The sequence below is a fragment of the Drosophila ficusphila genome, unplaced genomic scaffold (genome assembly GCF_018152265.1).
Source record: "Drosophila ficusphila isolate 14025-0441.05 unplaced genomic scaffold, ASM1815226v1 contig_414, whole genome shotgun sequence".
Taxonomy (NCBI): Eukaryota; Metazoa; Arthropoda; class Insecta; order Diptera; family Drosophilidae; genus Drosophila; species Drosophila ficusphila.
In genome coordinates, this window is record NW_025064328.1 from 19,087,635 (window position 1) to 19,115,373 (window position 27,739).

The window sequence follows — 27,739 nt, forward strand, 5'->3', positions numbered from 1 at the left end:
AGCAGGAGCAGCAGGAAGGAAATCAGTTAAACTTTGATTTAACGATCCAAGCACTTGCTGTCGGGGTCATATCAAATTAAACCGAAACTGGTTAATCTTAGGAAGAATAGTTTTTGTGGTGGTTAGGGGTTGAAGGGTTTGAAAGGTCACTGGGAGTTGGTTATTTCCTTCTTATATAAACTTTTACTTGAGGTCACACTACACATTCATTATTATTCTAGTTAAATGTCACCAGATTTTCTTTAAAATAATTTCGATCCACAGCTTAAACATACACAAAAGAGTTTTGAATTTGAGTTCCCAGTTTTATTAAATCTCGCGTTGCTCCGCCATGTGCACTTGGAACATTGCAGAATGTCGAGCTCCAGGTCTGCAAAAATTGGACTTGGAGGAGGAGAGTGAACTGGTGTCCAGTGGGAGGGATCCCAGTGACTTGGAGGAAGTGACCGACCTGGACGTCGCCTACGAGGAGCTGGAGGAGATGAAGCAACGGCTGATTCTACTGCGAAATAAGATCGTAGTCCCGGAAAGGAACGCATTTGAGGAGGAAGTCGAAAAGGAGGACTTCTCACACAGGACTCCCGAGGGTCAGATGCTGGAGAGGCTGCGCCTCCAGAAATGCCAGCTTATGTGTCGACTCAAAGAGGAAACCAAGCACCTGGAGGAGACGCGCAAAGAGCTCAAGACCCTCGAGGATTGGAGCTGCCTGCTCCGTTCTAAGATCACGCAGGTGAAGCGGTTTCTTGATAGGTTCGTGGACTTCAAGTTGCGGGTCAAGGACCAATTCGGGCTGTGCATCGAGCGATGGGAGCACCACAAGACCCACAAAGTGGACGGTGTCACCTACCGGAGACAAACGGAGAAATCTGTCCAGCACGCGGACAATGCCCGAAAGTCCGTGGTGCCGTTGAAGTGCCACAAGACCATCAGGCATCAGATCCGCGCGGATTTATCGCTCCTGCGCCTCGGCCTGCACAATCTCTTCGAGGCGATGGTCAGCGACTTCCAGTTCTTCGGCCGCCAACTGAGCATCAAGTGAGTGGAAATCACATCTCCCCTTCAATATGAAATGTTTACCTAACTCCATTTCAGCTTTACCCGTGGACCGTTTGACGGCGTTTCCCCCTCTAATGCGGAGACCCCGAACATCTCGCTTGCTTCCTTCGAAGAGTAAATTGGGCCTCAGTTCGCCAAGTTTCAGCAATTATTGCTTTAATTTACATTTTATTTTCGGGGGCCCTCTGTTCCTAATTGCCTGGGAAATGTCGCCCAATTAGGGTTATTGGGGTTCGACGCGGTCCTAATGGCCCCGTTGTGGCCAATAATAATTACAAATTTCAGCTCGAACGAAAAACGTCGCGGCCATCATTAAAGCCAGGCTATCATGGACTTTCCGGTTGCCTAATCCGCCCTTCGACGTCAGCCGAATGTGCTCGCTTTCCCACCAGGATAAGATGGCTAAATACGAAACGGCATCAGATAAAAACAAAAGCAGATTTGTCTTTCCCCTCCCCGCTGGAAAGCGGCAAGATCCGCACCACACACTGAAAGCAGCTAAGCTGACTGCCTCGGGCGGAAGGCCAGCAGGCAAGGCTGAAATCCTTATCCTGCACCAGCTCCAGCTCCAGCTCCGGTTGGTATTCCTGCTCCTGTCCCCACGTCCTTTTCGGAGGTTTCGAAATGCGTAAAAACTCAATTGCTGCGCATTTCACGAGGAGTTGGTCGATGGGGGCTGGATGCCCGGATCATCGACATCGGTCCCGGGCTGGGTGAGATGCCAGATAACGCCGGGATGAATGGGGGAGGGGTGGAGGGGGACTGGGGAAAGCGAAAACGAAAACGAATTTATTGGAGTCATGTGCTAATGCCAATGCCAAATTGCAAGGTTACAAGCGGTTAGGAGCTGGGTGCTATTGCCAAATAAACAACGAACTTTTTATACTCTGATACCAGCAGCTGCTTCGCCCAATTAGCTAAATGCTTAATAAACTAAAAACATATTTATTTCTGACAATATATTAGCAATTTATAAAGTAAGCAATGAAGTAAAGGCAATCTATAAAAACAACTTTATGGACGAAAAGGCAAATGCAATAGTTATGTAATAATCAAATAGTTAAACAGATTTGGGGGCCAGGTTTAGTTATTACCTAATCCTAATATCAACACTTATTGTAACTTTCTGTTTACCTTTTAATAGTCAACTAACAGGTTGAGTTATCTCATAAAATTTTTAATATTATGTAAAATTTACAAAATATTACCTGAGTGATATCTATAATATTACTTTTCATGTTAGCTTCCCATATGGACATACCCACTGGGGTAGAGTGCGCAAATAGAGATGGAAACATGTAGATACACAGATACAGACACCGGCAGCAGGACACAGATATCGGACTGCTGGCTGTTACAAGGCTGAAACACAGGAAACGCATTAGATTTTTCTGCCCCAATCGCAGTGGTAGTGAGTGGGACTCCCCTCGGGCCGCCAGAGCCCTTCTTCCCGAGAATGGAGCTGGGTCGGCGCGATAAAAATCTGCGTAAAGTGATGCGGCAATTTGATGAGCAGCTAAGTTCGGCCAATTAGTTTGGTAAACGCTTGCCAGTTGCCAGTTTTGTGTGCGTGTCCAGCTAAACTGTTGCTTTGAGCTGGGACATTCAGTTCTAATGGGCTTAGGAAGGCAAGAAAAGTTTGCGAGGTGATTTATTGTGGCAATCCGCAGGGAAGATGCAGATACTCGGCGATCGATCAGCAATTTTCCCCCAATTTCCACACAATTCCATTCACATGACCCCTGGCACCGGAATGACATTCGGTTCTAACGGAACCTCGGATGCTTAACAATCGCCAGCGGTTTGCCTTCGTGCTCTTGCTGCTCCACTGAACTCTTTGACAGGCCCGAGTTGCGGAGAACAAAAAGAACTAACGCTCGCCGGCTTGCTAATAAGCCGATGCCGGCCAAAAAAAGGAGGAACAGCCAGTTGCCTTCGGGCTGCTCCCCAGCAATTGCAAAGATACAATTCGAGTGCCCAAGTTTGCTCTGCTCTTCGCAGTGTGTGCGAGCCAACCGCAAAGTACAAATAATTTCCATTTGGCCACAGCGGCTGCATTTGCATATTTCTCCAGCCCAACCGCAAAAAGACAAACATGCCTGCCGGGTATTTAAATAGCTGGCAGATACGTCTACTTATAAATACTTTTGTCGTCTCGACGAACGATACGGCACAAGTTGTAGATAAATATGGCATAGATTACATAACTAGTTCTGCGCCACAAAAACTTTTTTCGCTAGCCCAGCAGCCGCATGAATACAAATACATACGAGTATGGGTATGCCCAGCATAAGTATCTATCAGCATAAGTAGCTGAGTATCTGTGCACATGGCTCAACATTTGTTTATGCATTTATCCGTACACTACGCTGGGCGAAAAGAGTTTTCCTTAAATTTTGCGCATTTAACTTTTGCAAGGACCTTTTCCCTCGGCCAAACTCTCGAAGGTATTATAATTTCAGTCAGATGTTTGCATCGCAGTCAAGGAGACATCTCAGACCCCATAAAGAAAATATATTCTGGTTAAGCATCACCATCTCAACCGATCTAGACATGACATCGATCTTTTCTAAGGCAACTATACTGACGAGCAAAACTGTAACACGAGTTCATAGTTTCAACTTCAAAGGTCTGTAACTTTTTTTCTAATGCACACATTTGAAAGATCTTAGTCTTGTTTTGTAGGTTACATCATTTACAACTATTACTTAATAAATGGCCATCCCAACCCTTGACGGGTCACAGCCTGTTGCACAACATGCCTCCACGCATCCCTGTCCTGGGCGCGATGTAGACGATGTAGGGCTTCCATCACCTGGTCTTGCCAACGCATCCGGGGTCGTCCTCTCCTTCGTTTCCCGACAATTGCCGCATCAAACACCTTACGGGCCGGAGCGTCTTCTTCCATACGGGCGATGTGACCCAGCCAGCGGAGTCTGTGAATTTTAACTCGACTGACTACTTCAACATCCCCGTACAGCTCATACAGCTCGTGATTCCATCTAATGCGATAGGCATCGCCAACGCAAATCGGACCAAAGATTTTGCGGAGAATCTTTCTCTCGAACACTCCAAGAGCGGCTGCATCGGATTGCACCACTGTCCAGCACTCCGCACCATATAAGAGTACTGGAAGGATGAGCGTCTTGTTGAGTGTTATTTTTGCCTGTCGAGAGAGAGCTCTACTGTTGAAATGCCTACTGAGCCCAAAGTAACACCTGTTGGCAAGTGTGACTCTCCGCTTAATCTCTAGGCTGACATCATTTGTGTCACCGAACACAAGTTTTTCTGGCGGTTACGCCACTGGCATAGATAACATAAATTCGTAATATTAAACAAAAAATGAAAAATATGTGAACAAGGATTTTGGAAATTGCATTTAAGATATAAAAGATTCGAATTACCGGAGCTAGATTCCATTGCTTTGCAACATATGTATAAGCCTTGTAAATTACGTAAATATACTTTTTTTAAATAATCCAAGATCTGCCAATACTTTGTTACTTATATAGGGGAGAAGTGGGGGTTGTGGGCATGGGTCGGTTGTGGGCACCCCTACGTATATTTTCACAAAATGAAGATTGACTTTTGTTGGTAATGTCATTCGCAAGCAATATGTATGATTTATGCCAAATATCAAAGTAAACGAACGCGTTTTCTTTTTGAAATGAACGAATTGGTTTTTTTTGTGCTTGGAAAAGTTGGTGAAACTTTATTCAAAGATTTTCAATAGTGTATCAATTAAAGTGAATCGATTAAAAAGGTAAGTGTAATGCATTTTTATTTAGTCAAAGCATTATACTAAATGGAACAATATCGATTTGAACCAAAAAATTTATGCAAACACATTTTTTAATTACTTCTTAAAATGTCTGCGAAAGTTGGTTGTGGGCACCAAAATTGGGTGGGTTGTGGGCACCCGTTTTTTTTTTGGCAAATTTTTTTATTACCTACAATTTCTTGTAAAATTGTTTTCAAAATTTGTTTGGAACCCTCTATAACATTCTTGTAGAAATCTTAGGGTCTTGGAAAAGGACCGCAGCCAACTCCATCAATTGTGACATCTGCGATCGAGCTTTTCATCCGAAATGTGTGGACATGCGGGGCAGTCATTATACATGTCAAAATTGTGTTTCCGACGATGAATAACGCCTATGTAGTCTTTGAAATAAATAAATTGTCATTTTGTTGATATTGGTTGCGCTTTTTTTCCATATTATTCCATTTGCAGCATTTTTCCCAGGGTGCCCACAACCCCCCCAAAAAAAAATTGTAGCTGAAAATTACGATTTTACAAAAGTCCATATGAAATTTTTTCGCATGACAAAATCAAGTATGTTTCTTCAAATTTAGTTAGCTTAGGTCTCTAGCTTTACACAGATACCCATATGTCCAAATAATATGCACTAGTTCGGTAATTATAAGCCAAAAACAAAACTATGCCCACAACCCCCACATTTCCCCTATCATATACATAGCTACCATAGGAAAGATCGAAAAATCTTTATAGAATTGACGGAAATAAAATTATATCAGCGTTGTCTTTCATTAGGAAACCCTGATTTTTGGAATTTAATTTCATTAAAATACTATATTATATAGCTGTGATATGAACGTGATATGAATCGTCGAATATATGTAAAATTAAGAGAAAATTCGCCATAGCCTTTATGTATTCTGTTCGACATATTTGATGACGTCAAGGGTATATGAGCTTCGGCTCGCCGAAGCTAGCTCCCTTTTTGTTCGGAATGGTTTTAGTCAAAGCTAACTCCTCCAAAAGCTTTTTAAATATTACGGGTTTCACTCTTCAAGAACCGGAATAAAACAAGCTTTGAAAGCTCTTTCCTTACCGTTAGACATAATTCGAATTCCGTTTCTGAGCTTTTTGATGAGTTCCCAAGAAAGACGTTCATATCTCTTATTTATTATCTTAGAGTTGAAACAACTGAACAAATAACGATTTCCAAATTAATTTGTCCCCAAAAACGAAGGGGGCAGTACTTTCCGTTAAATAAGTTACTTTTACGGCCCATGACACAGCGGCGCCGTGGCTTAGTTGGTTAAAGCGCCTGTCTAGTAAACAGGAGATCGTGAGTTCGAATCTCGCCGGGGCCTAACAAGTAGAGGACGAAGGACGTCCATATTTTTTGAATATTTTTTTTTACCTTTATTTAAAACCTAATGCATATTTCAGAGCTAAATCTTAACTAGACCTAACAGTAGTCAACAAGAAACAGAAAGTGCGGCGCTCGACGATTTGCACCTAATCCTTATAGACCAGATACAGAACCACGATCATGAAGTATGTGGGTCTTTCGAAGACCAGCTGGGTGAAGTTGTCCCGCTTCTCGTCCATCAGATGGACCATCCGCTGGTAGACTCCCTGGTTCTGTTTCTCCACGATCGACAGCAGGCAGACGATGCGGTGGCTGCGAATTCAGAAGTTCCTCTGGGCTAAGTGATTGCATGTCTGGGAGGCGGTGCGCCACTTACCGCCTGTGGTTCAGCTTCTTGACCCGGTCGCGTATCTCGGCCGCCAGACCTTCGACCAGCTGCAGAGCCCGCCAAGAGTCGTAATTGCGGCTGAAGCGATCCCACAGCAGCCGCTCCTCGATGCAATCTTCGATGATCTTCTGGGCACGTTCCATATTGAAGTTGGTGTGGAAGAACTTCCAGTCGTTCTTGGGCTTCTCCTTCCGCGGCTCTCCTCCGCCCTCGCCGGCGGTCGCCTCGCCCTCCGGATTTTGGGCGGCCCGCCGCCTGCTCAACATCGATTCCGAGAGCAGGGCGTTCATGCGGTTGGTGGTCCGCACGGATGCGGTTATCCTGCGAATGGCAATCAAGTTATGATTCAATCTAATCAGTAACAGCTAATCGAATCGTAGACTTTGAGAAAAGTTTAACCAAATCCAAGATCTGTATAATCCGAAATCATCTAGCAGTATTCATATTATGAATAAATGTTATCTTTGAACGATAACAACCATATAGTGTCGCGAATATATACTATCCGTGAAGAGCTATTTCTCGAGAACTCTAAAAACTACATTTAGTTACGACTTTACAGAATAAGTTTGGGTTAACATACATTTCGTTAATATTCTATCGGATAGGGGAAAAAACTTGTTTCATTTTCAAATAAGCACATAAATAATTCGGTCAAGTGGCCGACTCCACAACATTATTATTTTTGCAGCTTGTATTTCTAGCCATGAGACTTCTTTAAATGGCACAGTATGATTGAGGCACATCTAATATTCTGCAATAATCCCTTTGACAAAGTGTGCTTGTGAAATACAGAAAATCACAAAACCAAAAAACAAATAAGTTTTAGATGGGTCAGAACTCGAACCGCGTTTTCATGGTTGTCCAGCTGGTCATGGTGGTCCTGTAACCTCCGCCAGCCGGCAGCGGGAAAACAAACACCGAGCACTGCTATCTGCACACTGACAGGAGCGACATGCCGACACGAGTCCTGCCTATTAGGGAGGCCTGCTTTGGCCCTCCTTTGGCAATCATGGGGTATCCGTATCCACACATCGCCAAAAGTTCTGTCGAGCTTTGTTGGTTTAGGCCCGCTCTCCAACGAAGCCTAGGGATGGCATGGCCACCACATGACTGGCGTGGCGTATCCTGTGGATACCTCACGCTGCCATCGCTGCCAGCGCCGACTTAAGTTCAGCTGCGGCCTTCCGGCTTGCGTGCCGCTTATCATAAATCCACTGCCGGGACGCTCCAATTGCAATCCGCCGGATGGCGGCGGAGACGTGGGTGTCATCGCCACCAGCCACTCGGCAGGATACACATTCGGCGGAGCCCAAGTGTTGCCATATGGACGAGTGGGCCGTGGAATTACTTGGGCCTCGGCGGCACGCGATTCCCCTGAAGTTGATGGCTTTTGATCGGCTGCCCTGCGACACCTGAGCGCGGTCTTCGCGGCCAGGTGAGTGTCTTCGACTTGGGCGCGAACTTTCGAGCACCTTGATTACTTTTATCGCAAAAGTTTCCCCCGAAGGCAGCGTATGCGAACTTCGCGTTGGCGCCCCGAATCTAATCTGCCGGCGTGCATCTGTATGGCCCCCCGTGTATATGAAGTTATTAAATTGAAATAACTGTCAAGTCACGTGCATGAAGCGCGGAGTTGACGACTCCTCATTGTTTTCAAATGGGCGATACAAGTGGCCGGGAAATGGAGAAGAACTGAGCATTCCGCCGCGGAGCATTTGGGGTAGGGCATGGCAGTCGTCGTTATTGCCAACACAACAGCTCCAACGGCACAGGGCACACAAATAGGAACTGCAGTGTGCAATGGTTGGACCAATGCGGCATTTTCTGGCGCTACATTTTCATTATGTACTCGCCATCGCAAAACCTTTTGTCCTAGAAGCAATCAGAGGACCTCAGATCGTTGATTTTTATGTTTACAAAATTAATGTTGGGTTGAAATACAGTGCTGTTGTTCAAAGTTTAGGTAAGATTTAGATTTGTTTAACTTTATTTAGTCTTACAATGATTTAGCACATGGGTGGTTTTCTTAACTGAAAACGGAAGAAATCAAATAAAAATATCAACAACTGTCTCTTTTTTATTTTTATTATGTTAAGTGTGAAGCTACAAAAGGAAACCCCATTTAATATTTTTTGTTTTAATTTTCCAGTTAAGTTTACGTAGTTATTAGGAAATAATTTGACTTCTCTGTTTCAGGTTAATAATATAAATTTAAAATTTTTTTAGTTTTCTGTGCTTTTATTTTGAGATATTAATAGTACAAAATTTGAATTATAGCTTTACAAATTTATACTTTTATAGGGATACTAAAAGCAGCAATAGGATTATGGAGCAAATACTTCTAATAAACATATTACACTCGCATACTCAATACGTTAAATACTTTAATTTCAGCACAACCAAGCATACATCTTAATCAGTCAATCAGAAGCCTTAGAAATTTTGACATATTTTTCCTGCTCCTGCAGTCCTTGAAATTTAAAACCAATGTAAATAATTTATGGGTGCTCTACTCCAATTAGAACTCCAATAAAATGCGAATGCCTAAGTTTATCTAATTAATCCATCAAACTAATCCACATAATAGGAATTATACGGAGCCACTCAATTTATCAGACCACATCAGACAGTGATTAATTTCAGATTAATACAAATTTCCCTATTATTGGAATTTGCATTTAACTCGGTTATTTATCATCGATGTGCACACCAATCCACTTCGGATTAGGCCAGGATTTCACAGCACGCATCCTTCTAACCGCCGAAACGAGGACGCAGCACGAATCGCGAACCAGTAACCAGGTTACCGGTTCCTAATTTCCTAACACAAAGTTTTCCCGACTCACGTCAAAGGAATGGAACTGGGAAAACTGTGCGTGGGCGAAAATTAAAGAATGGTTGAACAAATTAAGCAATTTGTACCGCCGTCCTCCCCGCAAATTGGTGGGAAATCAAGGGGGTGGCGGAGGGTGGAGGTGACACCGCGATCGGGTTCGAACTCATTAGCACCTGAGTGCACGCGACCCGATAAATTTGCATAGACTCACGCTTGCATGCGACTCATGGCAGCGGCGCCTCAACTTATGCTCCACTCGGCTGATGGGGATAAATATTCTGGGCGAAACTGCACGAACGAAACTCACAAATGAAACTGGCTGGAGCCTCCGAGCCGGGCGACTCCGAAGCATAAAAGCGCAAGAGCCGCGGCGCCTGATGAAAGGAGAAAGGTGAAAGCCGAAAGGGTTGGCTGAGTGCGCCAACAAGGTGTATTGTGTGATGGTGATTGGCCCACGCCCCAAAAGGTGGAGAATAGGGAGTCCTCATGTCACTCGTTAGCTCCGCTCGGCTGCGATTTGTTTTGAGTTAGCATGTCTAGGGACAACTCAGCGGCAATTTTCGGGCCGGGGAACTCGGCAAATGTGTGCCAATGTATTCTAAATTGTGTTTATTTTGAGTAATTCGCAATCCGGTGAGGGCACATCTATAAATTCGCACTCACATCGCCTGACGCCGCCAGACAGTTTGGCAATTAAAATTGCAGGTTGCCAACTGTCAACGCCCGCATGCAAGCCAAGTAGCTTCTAAATATGTAGAAGGCGTGAGGTGTGAGATAGGTGGCAGGATACACAGAGAGAACGAAAACGAAGGCGAAGAGCGATGGAACTATTGTTTCTTTATTTCGACTTTTCAACTCAATTTGTTATTTAAATAAAAGAACCAATTGACTAAAAAAGAAAAGGAACTGAAAAGCACAGAAAGGGAATGCTTTAGCTCGTAAAAACATAAAATAATTATACCCTTGCAGAGCAAATAGGTATTATAATTTCAGTCTGAAGCAACGCAGTGAAGGCGACACCTCAGACCCCAAAAAGTATATATTTTCTTGATCAGCATTACGATCTGAATCGAAATCCGTCTGTACGTCTGTCCGTCTGTCTGTCTGTCTGTCCGTCTGTCTGTCTGTCCGTCTGTCCGTCTCTCCGTCTGTCCGTCTGTCTGTCTGTCCGTCTGTCCGTTTCTCTTCAAACTAGTCTCTCAGTTTTAAAGCTATCTTGCTGAAACTTTTCCAAAAGTTGTGTAGTTATTGCACGCAGTATATAAGTCGGAACGGCCCGGATCGGCCGACCATATCGGATAGCTCCCATACGAAAGAATGAAATATTAAATTCTCACGCTGTTGTTTTTGATCAGATCGACTTAATTTCTTTCAGATGGCGTTTTCTAACGACTCTTGAAGTTCAGATTAAATTTGATCAAAATCGGATAACTCTAGCATATATCTGTCATAGGAAAGACCAAAATATATATATATATATTTAATGGAAAAAATAATTATAAAATCGTTGCTTTTAATCCCACGAGCATGATTTTCAAAATATGGAGTTCTTTAATAACCCTTGAACCGAGAAAACAATTTTATTAAAATGGCTGTAAGTTTTTAAAGGCCAAAAAAGGGCTATATTTGATTTTCTTTGCGGCGAAAAGAGTAAGTTTATTTTATTGAGCTTAATTACATGTTATTGTTCAACTTTTGAAGAGTATTAAAAAAAAAATTATTAAAAAATATTTAGAATTAAGCCTGTGGTTGTTAATCTTCCGAGGCGCCTTAAGAAAAAGTTGTTTTGCGGTGAACATCATAGGGCGTTAAAGGATCATCTTACAATAAAGGTGATATTCGTTGTAAAGATAATGAATTTCCCGAGGTAATCAGGAAGAGTTTTTTTTTATTTTTTTTTTTGTCTATTTTTGGGAGCACTTAAACGTAAAAAGTGCGATTTTAGCTCAAAAAATATAAAAAAAAACTCTTCCTGATTATCTGCGTATTTATGTGGAGAATTGGTGTTAAAAATTTGAAAAGGACCGGTTAAGTAGATTTTGAGTTCTGATGTTCACCGACTTTCAAAATAACGTTTTCGGGAAAATCGATTTAAAGTATTTTTATACGTTAAAATACGGCCAAATTCGGTCGTTTAAAACGCTGTAACTTTTTACGCAATATTTTCGACATATTGCTCTCTTAGAAAAAAAGTAAAAAAAAAATCGAAAAAAAAAATTGTTAAAACCTTACCCCACCCCTTAAGTAAATAACAATTACATAAGCAGATTGAAAATATTTATTATTTTTATTAAAAATAAATAAAAATAATTTAACTTAAAGGTACGTTAAAACAGTCAGATATTTCAGTATGCAGCGCGGCGCTGTTCGTTTCTGAGGGTCACTCCCAAAATAGTGGTGAAAGTAAACGCCCCGATCTATTACATATAAAAACAACAACATGAAGGAATAAGTTATCAAACAGAATGTACATTCTCACCTCGATGACCATCAGCATCCAGCCAACCATCTTGGGACCCTTCAGAACCTCCTCGTGTAGGTTTTCCATTTTGGACAGACAGCCGTCCTTGTAGGGAACCTCATTTTTGTCGTAACAGCTACTAGGCACGTTTATAGAGGCGTCGCCGTAATCCTTTAGTTTGTTGATGCCACAGCATTGAAACTGGAATCACATAGCAAAATAGTTATTTCCAAAATTCTAAATAAATGGAATCATTTTATTAGAAGAAATATACTCCCCTTTATTAGTTTAATTATAATTTATAATATAATTTGAGTTTGAAACGTAATAAAGAAAAATATTTAACCCTAATCAGATTTTTGCTGATTATGAAATCTAACTACATGAAATAAAACTACATAAAAATTAACAATATTATAAGAGTAGGTATGTATGACGAGGTTGTATGTATGTTTAGAATATTAAATCGTTTTTATAAAGAAACGAAATATGTATATTAGTTTATGCGGATTAATAAAAAAGATTTTAAACTGATTAAAATAATAAAAAATATACTTAATAAGGACAGAATCTGAATGACTTATTGTAAAAAATACATGTCGACAATGTCACGAGCCGCAAACAAACTGTTGTTTTTTAAAAGAACCACATACATAAGTGTACATTTTATCTTTTCTTAAAAATTAGACACATAGAAATTAATTTGAAATCCAACAAGTCTCTTACGAAAAGAACAATAGATAAAAAACTAAAACAATGTTTACCTTACTTAAGCCCATATAGGCAGTTGCGTTTAAGTTTTATAAGGTTTTTTATTTGTAGGCGTCTTACAATAAAATATCTTTAAGTTCGCGTAGGTTTACTTACTTGAGTTTGGTAGTCCGCCATGGCATCGTAATTATTAGTCTGCTGGGCAAAAGTCTGCTTTAGTTTAGTGAGGGAGTAGGCATCATCGAAGTGCATGCGGAAAACGAACAGCAGGACTATCGAGATGATCAGCATAACCAGCATACAGATGGCATACTTAAAAAGGAATAATAAATAAATAATTAAATAAGGATTTAATAACTTTGACAAACCAATACTCACCGACCAGGTAACACAAATGCTATCCTTGATGGCCCCAAAACAGCCGAAGAAAGACAACAAGAATACGATGGATCCGACGGCAATGTATATGCAAAGAATTAGTTGGTCCTTTGAAGCTATCTCCTGAATCGCCAGCACATTGATCACAACAGTGGCGATTCCCAGCACCTAAAGTTCGTTTTAAAATGCTTTAGTATTGTAATGAAATTAAAGGAATGACTACTCCCCCATCGGTTAAAGTTATAAATACACCCATATCCCTGTTCCCATTAATCATTCTCAGCAAAGCATTTTTAGCAGATAACAATTGTAATGATTCATAAAGTTGGTTAATTGAGTTGGTTGGTAGCGTGATTGCGGTCCTAAACACATAAATATTTCCTTTATACAAGAGAACAGAAAAAAATAAATAAAAACTTGCTAACTTCTCTATTTACACTAATTGGGCGGTGAAAAAATGTATCCATTTGATATGGCGAAAAAAAATTCTAAATCTTTACAAGAGAATCATTTTTTTTTGCTACACGACTTAACAATTAAAGAAACCAAAAACGAAAAGTTTCCCAAACATTTTAACTGAATGGGGAACAAATAGTTTACCATATTATGGATAATTTAGCTGTTCTGCTGAATTTTTTAAAAATAAACAGTAGCAGTCACCCAAGCTTTTTTGGATCCACTAAGATAATCAATAACTTTTTTATTGGCCGAAATAACAATATTATTCGGGCTTATCACCACTCACCGCACAAAGAAAATTGAAAAGGAATGCTAGATATTTAATCATCAACGGCGACCAACCCATGGCGTAAACGAAATCGATCGACGCGTGCTCTGTTTTTACGTAAGTTAGTAACTTTGATTCCGATGCTTGCTCCTAGACTGTTGTTCCCTTACTAAAAAGCTAAACAAACACGATCGTCGAATGAGTTTCGTCTGGGTTTGCAGTCGACTGTGAGAAAGCACTGAAAGAAATAAATCCACATTTAAAATATTTTTTCAAATTTAAACGCTAGGATGATTCTTCAAGAAGTCTGCAAACAAATTTGTTTAAGATTAAAATGATCTATGTTAGTATTTAAAACGTTCAATTTTCAAATTTAATTATTTTTTTCACTTTTCCTGTGGTTAACGATCATTATTAATGACATTTTCCGAAAATTAGTAATTATGTATTGAAGTTAAACTAAAATGGATTTTGACTCACTACCGAATTAAATATGCTGTGGGTATCTAAAGAAAACAAAAACAGTGGCCATGAAATATCAGACTAGTTAACCCATATCTGATAATAAGGTTCTCTCCTACAAAGTTATCTTTACTGCACAGAGCGTAGCCTCATTAGGGTGGACCTTTTTGTTTGGGAGATAGTGACACTACAATATGTTAATCAGAAAGTAAATAGTATTTCACTCGGGATGAATCACTCTTCGTAAGCACAAAGCAAAAAAACGCGTATTAAACATTACATTTTAATGATATTCCATTCGGTCATTTAGGTAAAAATTGTACTCTAGCATTGTTTGTTAAAACACCCTTTAATATTTTTACTCAATGTTTTGGTGAGGTAAACAAATATGAGCGAATTTGTGTACTCGAGTGCTTATCAAATACAACAATTGGGCAAGTCAATGAGTCTTCTCTCTCACTGGCTTTACTAGCTGGGAGTTCAGCTGTTTGGTAGAAACCTTATCAGTCCGATGGCCGGGTGCTTTTTGATAACTATAAGCCTCAATGGACTACGGCGCTCGATGTTTGGGGTTGGGTTTGGGTTTGGGAGTCGCCTTTCAGTACATTTTCGACCGCGAACAGAAACTGACAGCTGACAAATAGCAAAATGAGTTGCGGCACGAAGACATTGAAGGTGTCGTCCTTCGTTTTTGACTTTTTGTGCTCCGTGAGTCGTTATCGTCAAATCCCCAACTGATAGTGCCCGAATTCAAAGTGCTCTTTCTGACCTGCAGGTTCTGGCGGCACTGACCATCGCAGCGTGTTCCTATGCTTTGATCACCTTCAGCCACAGCATGGCCATCCGGGTGCCCTGCATCCTGGGAATCGTCCTGGGAGCCCTGCTCTTCTTCAGCACCATTTTCGGGTGCATTGCCGCCCTGAGGGAGAGCATCCGCATGACCTGGATTGTGAGTACTGGCGCTTCGTAGATTGTAATCATCATATTGAAAAGTTCTTTCTTCGCCCGAAAGTATGCTGCCATCATGTTGGCCCTGATAGTCGGACAGATTACCGTGATTTTCGCGCAGCCCATTAACTTCGAACTGCTGGCCAACGAGACGATATACGACGCCTGGCAAGGACAGCTCTACCGAAAGAGCAGCATGTCCTACTACGAGATCCAGGTGAGTTTCGGAGGTACAGAAGTATCCAAGTCCGCCTTAAACACGTTTCAAGAATTGGAAATATCACAATAACTACAATTGGTAACAGCTCCTACGCAGTCTGTGTTTCCTAAAAATCACAAGAGAAAAATAACTTATTGAACTAATTTAATCAATTATAAGTTTGAGTCAACTTGCAAACCTTTTATCTCTGTTTACGCAAATATTAACCGAATCGTTTTCAGTACCACTGCTGCGGCCAGACGGGGCCCTCAAACTACATAGATAGTGGGCTGAAAATTCCGCAAAGCTGCTACCTTGGCCAGAATTCGACGGAGGCAGTGGATCTCTATACAGTTGGATGTGACCAGAAACTGGCGAAAGCCTTCGTCAAGGGAACTCGCTGGGAGCGCATCAGCGATTGGTCCGTTGTGGGTGTGGAGGTAACTAAACCTTAATTTATAACTTATTTAATCTCTAATTTATATGCAAATTATTCGGCAGCTGCTTACAGTTATTATTGCCGGCCTTCTGGCTATAACCTTACAGAACGCGGAACGCCGTCGTCTTTACAGATAGAAGGGTAAACTTCCAACAGTTTTTAAAGCTGCACGAATGTATATATGTAGTTAAAATATTACCAAATCTGTAAACTCAATAAATTAAATGAATTAAAAAATAATTAATACATGGATCAATAATGCCATGCATTATGCCAGCTTTTCGAATTAAGATTTTAAATATTTAACCCACCTTTTATCGATTCCAGTGCAGGCGATAACTTTATTTCACCACAGTTAGGGGAATTGTGACAAAACAGCTGATTTCACCAAGCAGTGCTGCCAACTTTTAAGCTTTAAACTAGCCAAAAATTGAGAATACAAAAACAACAGGCAATTGTGTTCCATAAAATCAATAAACACAGTACTGGGTTATAAGCCAAAAATTTTTGAAAACTTAATTATTTTACGCCTCTTTATTTATACAAAAACGCAGTTGTGGACAAAAAATAGCCAACTTAAGAACACTGCTCTGCTAGTTCCGCACAGCTGGTTCCGCGAACTGTTGTCAAAAGTGCTGAAACGCTGGTGAAAGCAGTGTAATGAAATGTTTTGGCCGTATTTGCACAATTGCTGAGTAAACGAGTGACCGGCGAACAAGCGCCATGCATTCATAAGCCTGCGCCAATCGGAATTTAAAGCGGCACCGGAGCAGAAGCTCCGCATTTCTTCGGCGAACGCTCCGCAGAGTCGGCGGATTGAATTTTACCGGATTGACATCGGTGTCTAAAACGGTCGGACAACAACAGTGGCTTGATTAGTTGGCAGTAAACAGAGCTGGCGATCGCATCGGTCATTCACACTTGATTGTTTTGTCCAGAAGCACTAGCAACGAGAAGCCTTCGCCATGGGTCTGCGTTTCCAGCAGCTGAAGAAGTTGTGGCTGCTCTACCTCTTCCTGCTCTTCTTCGCGTTCTTCATGTTCGCCATCAGCATTAACCTCTATGTGGTCAGCATCCAGAGCTCGGATTCGGAGATGCGGTGAGTTGCTATCTAAATTAGGATGCGCGGACTGCGATTGCCCAACTTCCTTGGGGGCTCGAGTTGCAAAATGCAAGAGTTCCACTCGAGCGAACCGCCTCCGCGTTTCGATTGCGGGGCACTTTGCATTTGATTTGGGTCTCTTGTTTGTTTTGCCATCGCTTCGCGTGATTCGGGGCCCATTGTAAATGCTAAGTTTAATACCATTGTCATTTGGCTATTGTGGATCACTATTCGCCTTGGCTTTATGCGCTGATTTCCCGCACAGTCATCCGAAACCGCCGCCCAAGCGCCGCTCCCTCTGGCCGCACAAAAACATCGTGGCCCACTACATCGGCAAGGGAGACATCTTCGGCAATATGACTGCAGGTGAGTGAAATGGTTCCACTTGGTCGCCCTTAGTTAGCTGTTTTCAAATTGATATTACTAAACTACTTAAGCTTCTTATAAAACGTTTTATATTAACATATCCTATCCACCTTCACTACATTTTCTTCACTCAATGTTTGCGCGATTCTGGAAAAAATTTGAACGTTGTTGGGTGTGTTTGAGGTGTACTATTGCTTTTGCTTTTTTTTAATGGCAATTCTAGGTATTGCAAGATAATAAAAATGAAATTGACCAACTAACTTGCATATTAAAAAAATACAATACTATACTTGATCAGATCTCCATAATAGTTTTAATTGAAGGTTCATTACCATTAACTTAGATGTTTAAATATTTTAAATATTGTACATATTGATTTAATAACTCAATTACAAAGAACTTGTTTGCGTTTTATAATAAAACATACTCTTCACCCAAGCTGCACTAGAAATTGTTTTTCACAATTAATTAGCCATTTATATTGACCTAATAGCTAAGCTAAATTAAGAAAATAGTCTGATTAATCAAATTAACAACAGAACAGTAAAATTCGAAGTCGAAAAGTACTTTCAATTTACCTTACCCCGAAGCTAATAAAATTAGTGGGCCTAAGTTGCAACTTTCCTAATTATGTTTGATGGAAAAAGCCCAGAGAGGAGTTTCCCACCAATGACACAACGTCGAAATGCATTTATATATCCAATCGCTTGCAGACGATTACAACATCAACCTGTTCCAGCCCATCAATGGAGAAGGTGCCGATGGGCGACCTGTTGTGGTGCCGCCGCGCGACCGCTTTCGCATGCAGCGCTTCTTCCGGCTGAACAGCTTCAATCTGCTGGCCAGCGATCGCATCCCTTTGAACCGTACGCTCAAAGACTACCGAACGGCAGAGTAAGTGGAGTCCGGATTCGGAATATCCTTAACTTATGTATTTGAATTTTATCCCGCAGATGCCGCGACAAGAAGTACATAAGCAATCTTCCTAGCACGTCGGTGATAATCGTATTCCACAACGAAGCCTGGTCTGTGCTTTTGCGCACCATAACCAGCGTAATTAACCGGTCGCCTCGGCACCTGCTCAAGGAAATTATCCTGGTCGACGATGCCAGCGATCGCAGTGAGTAACCAACGTTAGAGATTTTGTTATTAAATCTCTTTTATTCGATGTTACCCTAAGCGCAACTAATTTATTTCACAGTTGCTTGAAAAACCCATTAAATGTTTGACTCAGTACAATTCAAATGATTCATATTACTCCAGAACCTTCCCTCAAAATGGTACAGCTCTCTTCAAGAAGAATCAAAAAAGAATTTTTATTTTTTTAAGTTAAACAAAGAGTTTAAAAATCACTTTGAGCTTAAGTCTTCTAGTTATTTAAAAGTTTATAGAAAAATGCAATTCGACGTCAAGTTTTGTGTACAATATGAAATTTAGATGAGTCACATTATGAGTTGTGAAATTGGTATGTCGAGTCTCGAAGTATTGTAGAAACATTAATTGAGCGCATTGTGAAATGCAATGATAAAGTAGAAACATTAGCTACAAAACTGCAATCTGAAATGAAATAAATGGCTAGACGAACATATAAACATGACCATCTAAATTTAAGCTTATTAGATTTATTTCGTTAAACTTATCCCTTTTTAAACTGATTTTTGTTCTGCCAAAGGCTACTTAAAGAGCCAACTGGAGAGCTACGTAAAGGTTCTTTCGGTGCCCACGAAAATCTTCCGGATGAAGAAGCGCAGTGGCTTAGTGCCTGCCAGACTTTTGGGCGCCGAGAACGCTCGCGGGGATGTGCTGACCTTCCTGGACGCCCACTGCGAATGCTCGCGGGGATGGCTGGAACCACTTCTCTCCCGCATCAAGGAGTCGCGCAAGGTGGTCATCTGCCCGGTAATCGACATCATATCCGACGACAACTTCAGCTACACGAAGACCTTCGAGAACCACTGGGGCGCGTTCAACTGGCAGCTGAGCTTCCGGTGGTTCTCCTCGGACCGCAAGCGCCAGACAACGGAGAGCAGCGTCAAGGACACCACTGCCCCGATAGCCACGCCCGGAATGGCCGGCGGACTGTTCGCTATCGACCGCAAGTACTTCTACGAAATGGGGTCCTACGACAGCAACATGCTCGTCTGGGGCGGCGAGAACGTGGAGATGTCCTTCCGGATCTGGCAGTGCGGCGGTCGCGTGGAGATCAGTCCCTGCTCCCACGTGGGCCACGTGTTCCGCAGCAGCACGCCGTACACGTTTCCCGGCGGCATGAGCGAGGTGCTCACGGACAATTTGGCCAGGGCAGCCACGGTCTGGATGGACGATTGGCAGTACTTCGTAATGCTCTACACTTCCGGACTCACGCTGGGCTCCAAGGACAGGGTTAACGTGACGGACCGCCTGGCGCTAAGGGAGAGGCTGCAGTGCAAGCCCTTCTCCTGGTACCTGGAGAACATCTGGCCGGAGCACTTCTTCCCGGCCCCCGACCGCTTCTTCGGGAAGATAATCTGGCTGGACGGTGAGACGGAGTGCGCCCAGGCCTACAGCAAGCACATGAAGAACCTGCCAGGACGAGCTCTCTCGCGGGAGTGGAAACGCGCCTTCGAGGAGATCGACAGCAAGGCGGAGGAGCTGCTGGCCCTGATCGACCTGGAGCGGGACAAGTGCCTGCGCCCGCTCAAAGACGACGTTCCGCGCTCTGCGCTGTCGCCGGTCACCGTGGGCGACTGCACGTCCCACGCCAAAACGATGGACATGTTCGTAATCACCCCGAAGGGCCAAATCATGACCAACGACAACGTGTGTTTAACCTACCGCCAGCCGAAGCTGGGCGTGATCAAGATGCTGAAGAATCGCAACGCAACCACATCGAACGTAATTCTGGCGCAGTGCGCTTCGGACTCCAGTCAGTTGTGGACCTACGACATGGACGTAAGTGGTGTTAAATCACAAATATCTCTTTATTGTGTTTATTATCTCCCTTGCAGACCCAACAAATCTCCCACAGGGACACAAAGCTGTGCCTGACCATCAAGTCGGCCACGAACTCGCGCCTTCAGAAAGTCGAGAAGGTAGTACTCAGCATGGAGTGCGACTTCAAGGACATCACCCAGAAGTGGGGCCTTATACCACTGCCGTGGCGCATTTAGAGTGGAGGATGCCATGACGGTGCCAGGACATTATATCCAATAACCCTGCCAGCAACTCTTTAACGCATTGTGATATTTATTGAAATTGTTTAACGAAATTCACTCGTTGATTTTTTTATGTAAACAAGTAACCAACCCACAAGCACACAAACACCAAACACCTGCAGACTAGCTGTCTAACAGCCTGGTTCCACTCTGAGAATTCCCGCAATAAAATATCAAGAATCCAAAATGATAGAAGATGTGGGAGTGGAACCAGGCTTCACCCATCAACCGAACACCGATACAGACCCACATGAATTGTTTTTAAAAAACACTAACCGGATGCGCCCGGGAGCTTTTCTCCCGCCGCGCATTGCGACTCGATAGATCTAGATAGCACTGTTGAATGCTATGTCTACGTCATAATTATTAAGCACTTATTAGGCAATTTTAGCTAAACTAAGTACTTACTACCTTCGAGTAAACCTTTTGTATAACACTTGAATAAAGCAACCGAATGTAGAAAGTGCTGCTGAAATCTGTTCTCTTTCTGTGGCTGCTTATCGCTGGCCCCGGGAAAGGTCGCAATGCAGTTGCTTTAAATTTGGCCCATCTGCCGCAGATTGCAGTACTCTCGCGATGAACGGCTGCTATAACACACTGAAGTACACGGGCCTGCTCTCCAATCTGCTCTACATGGTAAGCTGGAACCTTGATTTGTGTTTTACGAATGGTAACTGACCTTTGCACTTTCAGCTGCTGGGCATTGCGGTGATGTCTGGAGCAGGATTGGGGCTGCAGGTGGCGGAGCCCAACACCCCTGAGCACACGTATTTCGTAAAGAGCCTGGTGCTGGGAGGCACCATTTGCATGATCGTGATGTTCGGATGCTACGGCATGGTCTGCAATTTGCTGTGCGTCAATCTTATTGTAAGCACTCGACGGTCTCCTTCGAACAAAATCCACAAAAACACTTAATTCACACCCGCAGTTCACCCTGTTCATACTGATTGCCCTGGCCGCGGAGTACCTGCAGCTGCACCACTACCACAGTCCTGTCCATCGGCGCCCGGGTGGCGCCCTGCAGCAGCTGGAGCTGGCCTGGCACGGCCTGGACCGAGACCCGGAGGTGATGCACCAGTACGAGGCCTCGGAGCATTGCTGCGGCTACAGCGGCGCCGACGATTACAGACGCCTGCATCTGCTGGTGCCGCCGAGCTGTTATCAGGCCGCTGCCAATGACACCGCCCAGCAAATCTATCCGATCGGCTGCCTGGAGACGCTCAGCCACAGCCAGCGGTACATTCAGCAGCGCGATAAGCTCTTCATGTGGGCCATCGTTGGCCTTGAGGTGGGCAGTTGACTTGGCGCTGGGTGCAAGTTTCTCGAATAACTCTCCACCTCCTCCGCAGATCTTTATACTGCTGCAAACTGCTGCGCTGAGTGTGCTGCTATTCAAGTTGCGCCAGCAGCAGCGACTTGCTCGAAGGCAGGTGCCACCAGGTGTTCGGCGGGAGCCGCGCTCCAACCATGTGACCGCCTCGCGGACCCACCTACTCAACGAAGCTTAGTGCTAGATCTTATCAAATGGCTGGTTTATTGTGTATCCAAGTGGCAAGTGCTTATCTATTCATGTCGCTGGTGATCAGTAGGTGTACCGGCGAGTCTTGTTGGTCAGCTGGCAGCACAGGGTGATGCCCAAGATGATGCCCACGACCTGCAAGGGAGGAGGGAAAGTGTTACATTTCAGCGATTACATTTAATTTGAAAGCTTCACATATGTATACGCATGTGAGCACAAATGTAGCAAAGTAGAAAACATATGTTTGTAACAAGTTGAATGGGTTTTTAAATTTTTTCAAATCATCTGGACAATCTTATACTTTATATGCTCAGGTTGGTAATGGAAGACGTTGCTAACTAAAGTCGTCAACAGGTTACAATTTTGTCTTAGCTTAGACAAACTTTCTTTATAAAAATAATTTTGTATAAGAGTCTCTGCTGCGATCATTCTTTTTCGTCTCTATTTATTTAACAATCTCCTACCTCGTAGCCAATTAGTCCGCAGTGAGTCCACTTCTCGTATCGGTAGACCTGCAGGTAGGCTCTCTTCACGGCAGCCATGCATCCCTCGGCATAGGGATACAGGGCGTGGATTCCGTCCTTGGTGTAGAAACAGCTGCGGGGAACCTTTATATTGAGACTCGTGTAATCGGAGTAGCCCTTGTCGCCACAGCATTCGTACTGGAAAGAGACAGGAAAAGAGTTAAAGGATCGGAAGGAGAGGGCACATCCGAAGGACCCACCTCCTGCTGCAAGTGCTGCATGGCGCCGTGCTGGACCAGCTCCTTCATCCAGAGCCCTATTACATACACCTCGGTGGCGTCCAGCTGCTTTTTCTCGTTGTAGTGCGTCAATTTCCAGATGTGCGAACCGATCAGAACCAGGAGAATAATCAGGTTCTGCAACGTGCGGCACTTGTAGATCCATCAATCGACAAAGCATCTGCGCCGACTACTCACCACCACCATCACCTTGATGGAACCGAGGATGGCTCCCAGGCAGCCCACGAGTCCGGCGAGGATCAGGGCTCCGGCCATGCCCAGTTGCACAAACTTCTCCAGATGCTCCGCGGAGCCCTCGTCGTAGGTTTCCAGCTCATAGACACCGGCCAGGGCCGCCAGGATGCCAACGATCTGGATCGATGTTAAATGTATGAATTATGCCTGCGCACATTAAGTGTTTGTTAATGGCCCACGAAATGGGCAAACAAAATCTTCAGAGACAAACTTTCGACTCGTGGGCGACGTCATCGGGCAGTAAGACGACCAAACAACCAAAATAAAAGCAAGAGTGGCGCAGAAATAAATTGAATTACTTTTAAATGGCACATACACAGCTTCCTTTCTTTATTGTTGCTGTCGCCTTGATTGTGCCAAAAACAAAAGAGGGGAGAACGGGGAGCAAGTGACATCTTGTCTGGTAGAAATGGAAATTCGGACTGGGATTTGTTCGCTGCCAAATTGGCCATATTCTCGTACTCGGTCAGCATAAAAATTTTACATTCGACAAAGAAAAATGACACAAGAATGTAAGACATTTAATGATCTTGCTTTGACAGACAGTTGACGAGTTTAATGCGAATGCGAATAAAGATTTCCATGCGCTAGTGTTTCCATTACTCATACGCCGTGTGTGACTCAAGGAGTGCATATGCTGCACCGAAATGTTCCACGCACAATGACAATCAGCGGTTGACCTTTGCTTTGTGTTTCTCAAGATTCTCCATGGAAATTTTTAGGTGAAGAATGAGTAATACCCTATGCACTCCCCGATTACCCCCTTACCAGCGTGATTGTACAGAAGACAACCGAGGTCCATTGCAAGCACACGCGAACTGTGGGCATTTTGCGATTTGCGCAAGCAGTATTTTCTATATTTTATTAATTTTATTCGACACTTGTTCGAGCAGCGACTCCAGGCAGCGGACGCGTTTCCCGGGAAAATCCGCTTTCCACTCTCGACCGACTGTGCGTCGCGGTGACCGAACCGTTAGTGCCGTCGGATCGGGCCAAAATAAAGCGAAACCCGAAAAAAGAGCGCAAAGAAGCTGCGAACTGTTTACAAATCCGCCGAGTGGCCGTCCGTGTCCGTATCCGTGTCAGTCGCGGCGGTCTCCCTTTCGCCGTCTTGTGTGCCGGTCGTTACTCAGGAGACCGGCGTTCACCAGATCTCATCGGCACCCCGCCTCTTCCGCCCTACACTAACAAAAAATCAACCTCTTTAGGTCGCCACTTTCAAAGTAATAAAAAAATGTTTAAAAAAATAATATTCGTTTTTTGTTTTTTCTTCATTCGATTTGTCGTTTGGTCTTTCGATAAAGATGTAATCTTCAGTATCAAATGATACAAAAAATGTGAGAACGGATTAATTGAACAATGATTGTGAATTGGAAATTTCAAAAAGAAAAAACTTCTGTGCTTTCCTAGCTCAGCCAAACTAAATGTTTGTGTTAGTTAGTTTTATCAAAGATTTTTTATTAGTTCCTAATTAAAATTTATCATTCCCTTGGAATTTGTTTTCTAAAATACAAAAATAGTTTCTTCTCTTTCATAAAGATTTAATCTTCAGTATCAAATGATACAAAAAATGTGAGAACGGATTAATTGAACAATGATTGTGAATTGGAAATTACTAAAAGAAAAAAACTTTTGTGCTGAGTATTTTAAACATCACTTTTCTAGCTCAGCCAAACTAAATGTTTGTGTTAATTAGTTTTAACCAATATTTTTTATTAGTTCCTAATTAAAATTTATCATTCCCTTGGAATTTGTTTCCTAAAATACAAAAATAGTTTCTTCTCTTTCATAAAACATAGACGGAATTTCAGTAAGTGTATTTTAATATTTTTACGAGTGTACCTTATTCTTTTGTATATTTTATATGCGTTTGATAGGCAGACATATATCTACTTAGCAGGTCCGCCGATTCCGCATATAGTGGGCACAAACAACACTTATTGAATATTTTGATTTTGGTTTATTTTTTATTCTACATTTTTGTTGCCTCCAGATCATCTTAAGCTGATATAAAATCCGTACATATTGGTTTATGTGTTGCCAACAACCGATTTCGGTAACTCGGAGGAGACCTGTTAGAATCTCTCGCGCCGCAATTTATTGCGCACCGTGATGCCCAAGTGCGTGGCGGCTCCCAGGGCGGCGAACTGTGGGGAGAATTTGATTAGAGGGCTCTGCCTGCGTATATCTGGAGTCTATTTATAACTCCCGCCCTTGGCGGCCCAGCCCTCGGAAATATGTGGCCAAGGTCGCCGCGGAACTCACCTCCACCAGCAGCAGCAGCCACTTGATGATGAGTCCGATGGCCACGTTGTCGGTGGCGTGGGCCTGAACCGCCTGCAGACAGCCCTCGGGGAAGAGGTAGTCCTCGTGCCGCCTGAACCCCTTGTAGCAGTTAGTGGGTATTCCCCGGCCCATCAGAATGTAGTCGTGGCCGCCCAACTGGCCACAGCACGAGTACTGCAAAGTGAATACAAAGTCAGTCGGCACACACTTAATTCTGCTCGTGGAATGTGATTATATCGTAAACTATTTTCAAATCTGATTAGCTCATGCGACATAATAAAAAAATACGTAAATGTCCGCCGAAGTAAGTGCCCGACGTTAAAATACGTATGTTTACTTTTAATAAAGTGTGTAGTGGATTTTGAGAATATTCAAATTTAAAGAAAAGGTTTCCTAATGAACTTTTTAAAATGTTGAAACGCATTTTCAGTTCGTAATAAATAACATCAAAAACTTGGTCAAATAAGCTAATTTGCTTTTGTTTCGTCAAAACAATTTCGCTATCATCTAAATTTAGATACAAAAGAGGCACGTCGGATAAAATGTTTGAGTGGACATTAACAAAATTCTGCAGATAAAATATCACACAGTGATTATACACAGTATAAGCTGGTAATCCGAACAATAGAAAAGAGTTCTGTACCTTTTGCTCAATGAGCGATATGCGTTCCTCATTGGCCTTCGGATCAGCCCAGATGGCGAGGAAGTCCCTCTTGGATCGCTCCACGTAGTCCGTGGAATGGGCGGCCGCAATGATGTAGATCTGCAGGCACAGCAGGATCAGCAGGCAGATCACATACTGGCAAGGAGTGAGAAGTTATTTGAATTCAAAAGGAGCTTCTCTCCACGTTCACTTACGCTCCAGACGAGTCCGAGGGAGATTTTAGCCGCGGCAAAGCAGCCGAGGAACGAGGTCAGGACCACGAAGGTGCCCACGAAGATCTGGACAACGATGGCGATGTGCTCGAAGGTGCCCGGCGTGGAGCTGTTCAGCTCGTAGACGGACAGGGCAATCAGAGTCACGCCAATCAGCTGCCAATAAAATTACATTGACTCCATCGATTACGGCCAACGGAGATCCTACGTCACTCATACGCACCGAAAGCAGCACATTGAGAATGATAAGAACGGCTTTCAGGAACGATGTGTGGCAGGCCATGTTGCCAATCAATAATCCCTATAATTAACCACTGGCTATCCTTGTTCCCGCACCTGTTTTCCGCTGCGCAGTTAACCCGATGGCGACCACAGGAGAGCAATACCTAAGCGAATACAGCCAGCCAGCCCAGTTGCCATAAACGTTGACGTGCGACTGAGCGCAGCGCTTTCTATTTGAAATGTGGCGCCCCCAAAAGCGCCAGTTAGTGGGCTCCGCCGCCCAAAACAAATCAACTATTCCGCGGCGGTTCACGATGCTACACTTGAAAAAATAGCCAACGGTATTGATATTTGTATCACGTAAGAAATTTCCGGCAAATTTACAAAATGTAAAAGTTTAAGGCGGTAAAATCGTTAAAACATTTAAAAAATTACAAGTTATAATTACAAACGAATTATTTTTTTAAAGATAAAGGAAAGGAATTAGTAATAGTAAACGTATCAGTACACTATAAAAAAAAGTTTGAAAACGGAAATCAATGTTAATGTGTAGTTGTTAAAAACATTAATAATCATTTTGAGAGTAGAAGAAGGAGAGTTGTGCATTTCTTGGTCGGAAATCCTGCCCACATCTCTTTGGCTTTCAGAGGTACACTAACAATTTTAATCTTCAAATTTCCAAACAAGAAATTTTAATATTCAGAGAAAATGTGTAGGTAAAGAAAGATTTCTTTATATAGATCAAATAGATATAACCTATCCAGAGACATTTTTTTTATTAAATAAAACAGTGAGTGAGTTAAAAAAATACAAAATAATAAAGCCTTAAGTTTAATTTATATATCCTTATTTTTCTTATCAAAGTCACACATGTAAAATGGATTACTTTGAAATGTATTGCAAAAAATTTTCTTTCCCGAAGGGTTATATACTGTGTGGCATAAGTTTTAAGCAATAATAAACGTTAAATTTAAGTCCTCAGAGGTTTTTATTGATTTGCAACCCTTCAGCATTTCTAATGAACTAATGATGATATCATCAAAGAACTAAGAACTTTAAGAAAAATCAATGCTTTGAGGCTCTATTTTTATCAACAGAAATTCAAAGTAGAAAAATATAACTAATTTTATATTTAATTTTTTTCCAATTTCTGTTTATCTCCAAATAATTATGTTTAGTAGGGTTACTTAAATTACGCTTCAAGAAACCATGCTTTGCTTTTAAATCCAAAACCCGCTCTACAAAAACCTATTTTCTTCCGAGTGTATTTATATCATTCTTGCGGCTGTTGTGTTTTGTAGTGGTGTCGTCGATTCTTGTGGGTTGTATGATGTCACGGCGGAGAAAGCTTCAATCGCATTTCCGCTTTTAAAGGAACAACAAATAGAAAGCTTTCATTCAGCGCTGTGCGTAGCAGAATATGGGACACGAAAGGACATCCTCAGGGGA

General features: G+C 42.6%; 8 protein-coding genes and 1 non-coding gene across 9 annotated transcripts; 5 read left to right on the top strand and 4 right to left on the bottom strand.

Moving 5' to 3' along the window:
* The first annotated feature begins 200 nt into the window (after nt 1–200).
* Nucleotides 201–1,204, top strand: LOC108094207. The gene is made up of 2 exons (XM_017194663.2): nt 201–1,035; nt 1,093–1,204. The coding sequence occupies exons 1-2, from the start codon at nt 332–334 to the stop codon at nt 1,172–1,174; spliced, it is 786 nt and encodes a 261-aa protein (XP_017050152.1). The 5' UTR covers nt 201–331; the 3' UTR covers nt 1,175–1,204.
* A 4,896-nt stretch (nt 1,205–6,100) lies between these two features.
* On the top strand, nt 6,101–6,174 carry Trnat-agu. Its single transcript has one exon. It is a non-coding gene; the product is annotated as a tRNA-Thr (tRNA).
* A 96-nt stretch (nt 6,175–6,270) lies between these two features.
* LOC108094230 (dynein light chain Tctex-type protein 2B) lies at nt 6,271–9,679 on the bottom strand. The gene is made up of 3 exons (XM_017194689.1): nt 9,615–9,679; nt 6,553–6,885; nt 6,271–6,488 (listed from the first exon to the last, which is right to left on the bottom strand). The coding sequence occupies exons 1-3, from the start codon at nt 9,629–9,631 to the stop codon at nt 6,323–6,325; spliced, it is 516 nt and encodes a 171-aa protein (XP_017050178.1). The 5' UTR covers nt 9,632–9,679; the 3' UTR covers nt 6,271–6,322.
* A 1,984-nt stretch (nt 9,680–11,663) lies between these two features.
* LOC108094228 (protein late bloomer) lies at nt 11,664–13,835 on the bottom strand. The gene is made up of 5 exons (XM_017194686.2): nt 13,699–13,835; nt 12,954–13,121; nt 12,732–12,887; nt 11,883–12,065; nt 11,664–11,820 (listed from the first exon to the last, which is right to left on the bottom strand). Exons 1-5 carry the CDS (start codon nt 13,756–13,758, stop codon nt 11,749–11,751), a joined length of 639 nt encoding a protein of 212 aa, XP_017050175.1. The 5' UTR covers nt 13,759–13,835; the 3' UTR covers nt 11,664–11,748.
* Nucleotides 13,836–14,761: 926 nt separating this feature from the next.
* LOC108094221 (protein late bloomer) lies at nt 14,762–15,968 on the top strand. Its single transcript, XM_017194679.2, has 5 exons — nt 14,762–14,850; nt 14,918–15,091; nt 15,155–15,307; nt 15,532–15,729; nt 15,791–15,968. The coding sequence occupies exons 1-5, from the start codon at nt 14,791–14,793 to the stop codon at nt 15,863–15,865; spliced, it is 660 nt and encodes a 219-aa protein (XP_017050168.1). The 5' UTR covers nt 14,762–14,790; the 3' UTR covers nt 15,866–15,968.
* A 377-nt stretch (nt 15,969–16,345) lies between these two features.
* On the top strand, nt 16,346–20,865 carry LOC108094199 (polypeptide N-acetylgalactosaminyltransferase 3). Its single transcript, XM_017194653.2, has 6 exons — nt 16,346–16,827; nt 17,096–17,196; nt 17,910–18,090; nt 18,150–18,316; nt 18,869–20,127; nt 20,184–20,865. Exons 1-6 carry the CDS (start codon nt 16,694–16,696, stop codon nt 20,343–20,345), a joined length of 2,004 nt encoding a protein of 667 aa, XP_017050142.1. The 5' UTR covers nt 16,346–16,693; the 3' UTR covers nt 20,346–20,865.
* Nucleotides 20,866–20,940: 75 nt separating this feature from the next.
* On the top strand, nt 20,941–22,193 carry LOC108094208 (protein late bloomer). Its single transcript, XM_017194664.1, has 4 exons — nt 20,941–21,026; nt 21,084–21,257; nt 21,319–21,678; nt 21,740–22,193. Exons 1-4 carry the CDS (start codon nt 20,967–20,969, stop codon nt 21,896–21,898), a joined length of 753 nt encoding a protein of 250 aa, XP_017050153.1. The 5' UTR covers nt 20,941–20,966; the 3' UTR covers nt 21,899–22,193.
* LOC108094222 (protein late bloomer) lies at nt 21,873–23,912 on the bottom strand. The gene is made up of 5 exons (XM_017194680.2): nt 23,675–23,912; nt 22,850–23,023; nt 22,634–22,789; nt 22,374–22,571; nt 21,873–22,044 (listed from the first exon to the last, which is right to left on the bottom strand). The coding sequence occupies exons 1-5, from the start codon at nt 23,732–23,734 to the stop codon at nt 21,973–21,975; spliced, it is 660 nt and encodes a 219-aa protein (XP_017050169.1). The 5' UTR covers nt 23,735–23,912; the 3' UTR covers nt 21,873–21,972.
* Nucleotides 23,913–24,846: 934 nt separating this feature from the next.
* Nucleotides 24,847–26,489, bottom strand: LOC108094225 (protein late bloomer). Its single transcript, XM_017194682.1, has 5 exons — nt 26,292–26,489; nt 26,051–26,224; nt 25,836–25,991; nt 25,172–25,366; nt 24,847–25,053 (listed from the first exon to the last, which is right to left on the bottom strand). Exons 1-5 carry the CDS (start codon nt 26,349–26,351, stop codon nt 24,982–24,984), a joined length of 657 nt encoding a protein of 218 aa, XP_017050171.1. The 5' UTR covers nt 26,352–26,489; the 3' UTR covers nt 24,847–24,981.
* Between the last annotated feature and the right edge of the window lie 1,250 nt (nt 26,490–27,739).